Source organism: Brassica oleracea, chromosome C6 (genome assembly GCF_000695525.1).
Source record: "Brassica oleracea var. oleracea cultivar TO1000 chromosome C6, BOL, whole genome shotgun sequence".
NCBI lineage: Eukaryota > Viridiplantae > Streptophyta > Magnoliopsida > Brassicales > Brassicaceae > Brassica > Brassica oleracea.
The window spans coordinates 20,052,843-20,055,185 of record NC_027753.1 but is presented as its reverse complement, the minus strand read 5'-3'; the positions used below and the strand labels follow the sequence as shown (position 1 = coordinate 20,055,185).

The following is a 2,343-nucleotide window of genomic DNA, read 5'->3' as shown; positions in this document are numbered from 1 at the left end:
TTATAATAAGTTACAAATGATCATAAAATATAACGCATATGAATTTTTATTTAATAAATATTCAAACTAAATAATATATATATATATATATACTAATGATTTAAAGCAACAAGATTGGCTGATCAATTTAGTTGTCCAGTTGAAATCTTTCAAAAGTATGTGAAAGACTAAAGTCAAAGTAAATATGGATTTAGAATAATAGTTATATTTTACTAACCAAAATACCGAAAAAACCGAACCGAATCGAAACCAACCTGATATCTGGATTGAACACCCCTAATCCAAATGAAGCCAAACTATTGTTTCATTCTCCAAAATATAATAAAAATAATAACTTAATTTCGCGCAAGGCGCGGGTCTTATTCTAGTTTATTAAGTATATTACGACACTAGTTAAAAACATGCTGGGGTTCCAGAGTATAACCATCCCACATAGAAAAAGATAAACCAATTATATGATATACCAAGGGCAACTAGCATCCCTTCTGTACGAAGAAGGGTTTTTGATGGACCTGTAGAGGGTATGATCAGCTCAAGATTAGCCAAATTAACATCCCCTAGGAGGCTTTGTCCATTGCATAGCCAGTGCCTGCGAAATCTCAGAAACGATAGGCAGAGGATTGAGGTGGTTATTTAGAGTGAGACTTGAAAATAAGCATAACTAAGTAAGCGTTTACCATATGAAATGCATTTGACAAGAAAAACAGCACCCCCAAATTGAGCCTTGGCCATTTACACTTCATTATATAAATATATATAACACCCAAAACTCATTTGGATTTCTCCAATAATTGAAGATGTTATCATGTTACTGTGCCTTTGATTCATTCTTCACTATGATAGTAGCAATATTTTTCGGATGGGAAACTCTAGCTCTACCCATCTGATTCTTCAAAATTTCTACACCATTATTGATATTAGTGTTTTTAATGGTTTTTAACCACTTGTTCTTTGGATGGGAAACCGCCGACCCTCATTATATTCTTTAATTTTCTCTACAATGTTTTAGCATCAACGGTCAACTAAAACCATGTTTTAAAGAAATATTTTAAGCAATTATAAATCATATTATTTTATTATAATCTATTACGATGGTAACATTTTCGTAGATGACATAGTGATAACAACAATCTTTTCTTTTTCTTACACATTATCGAGCCATGGGAAACAATAAGGATCTGAACCTCCCTCTATACGACAAATAGCTTCGTCTCCATCCTGTCTTCTCACCTGCCAAAGACATTTATCGCAGGCTGGATACGCTGCAAATTCATCATCGTCTCTCCATGGGTCGAATATTACAAAAAGGTGAGATCCCCCTCCGTACCACGTAAAATGGCAACGAAACATTGTAGTGCTCCAAATGTTAACACGAAATCGGAAACCCCAGTAATGATTCCAAGGAATATGGATCAACCCCAAGTCATCGTCATCAGATTTGCAATGTACATTCAGAGTTTGTCTGTTCTTTACAACGTTGTGGATTATAACATGCTTTTTTGATAGAGGAAAGAAGCTGTCACCGCCTGATCCTGGTCCTGGTGCTTCCGCCACAACATCTGAGACATCTAACGCTGAAACAAAAAGAGTAAGAATGAAAAATGAGATCATAAAAATCAATATGCAATGAGGCTTATTAGAGAAAGCCATTGCAGTGTAAATTGTGTGGAGTGGGTTGTTAGAATGCACTTGGTTCCCTATTTATAGATAATAACAAAAATGTAAATATATTTGAAGGGATGACTAAATAGTAATACGAATGTTACGTTGAATGCATGTATTTGATATGTGTTCATCGACATGGAAATGCTTATTGGTTTCCTCTAGAGTTACAAATTATTTAATTTTTTCATAAATTAGGAAACAAAATTTTTTCATTCCTTCTCATTCCTTTTTTTGTAGAGGAATAAAGAACAAAATTATTTTTTGGTAAATTTGACAAGGAACAAATATTCGTTTCCATTTCTACTATTTTATTCTTCTAAATTCATTTCCTATTCATTTCTCCTGTTTTCAGAAAGGTTACCAGTCGGAGCCTAAATGTAAAGTAGGTGGTGATCCAATGCGACATTAAAACTGGATATGGAAAATTAAATTAATAAATCATTTTCTGAATATAATAATATAATCCCTCCGTTTCAAAAAGATACATATTTTAAATTTTTCACACATATTAAAAAGGGTTTTTTGCAGAATTGACCTATAACTTAAAGTCAAACACAAAACTAACCTCTTTTTTTTTTTGAAAATTGGTTTTGCCCTATTCACCCCACAAGTTCATATAATTTACGAAAATGCCATCAATTTTTTTTTTCTTTTTTTTCGAAAATGACATTTTTACTC

At 32.6% G+C, this 2,343-nt stretch overlaps 1 protein-coding gene and 1 pseudogene across 1 annotated transcript; both read right to left on the bottom strand.

Moving 5' to 3' along the window:
• LOC106297685 overlaps positions 1-732 on the bottom strand; it is a 4,535-nt pseudogene extending 3,803 nt beyond the window's left edge.
• Positions 733-1,143: 411 nt separating this feature from the next.
• Positions 1,144-1,650, bottom strand: LOC106297684. Its single transcript, XM_013733882.1, has one exon. The coding sequence runs from the start codon at positions 1,648-1,650 to the stop codon at positions 1,144-1,146; it is 507 nt and encodes a 168-aa protein (XP_013589336.1).
• Positions 1,651-2,343: the final 693 nt, after the last annotated feature.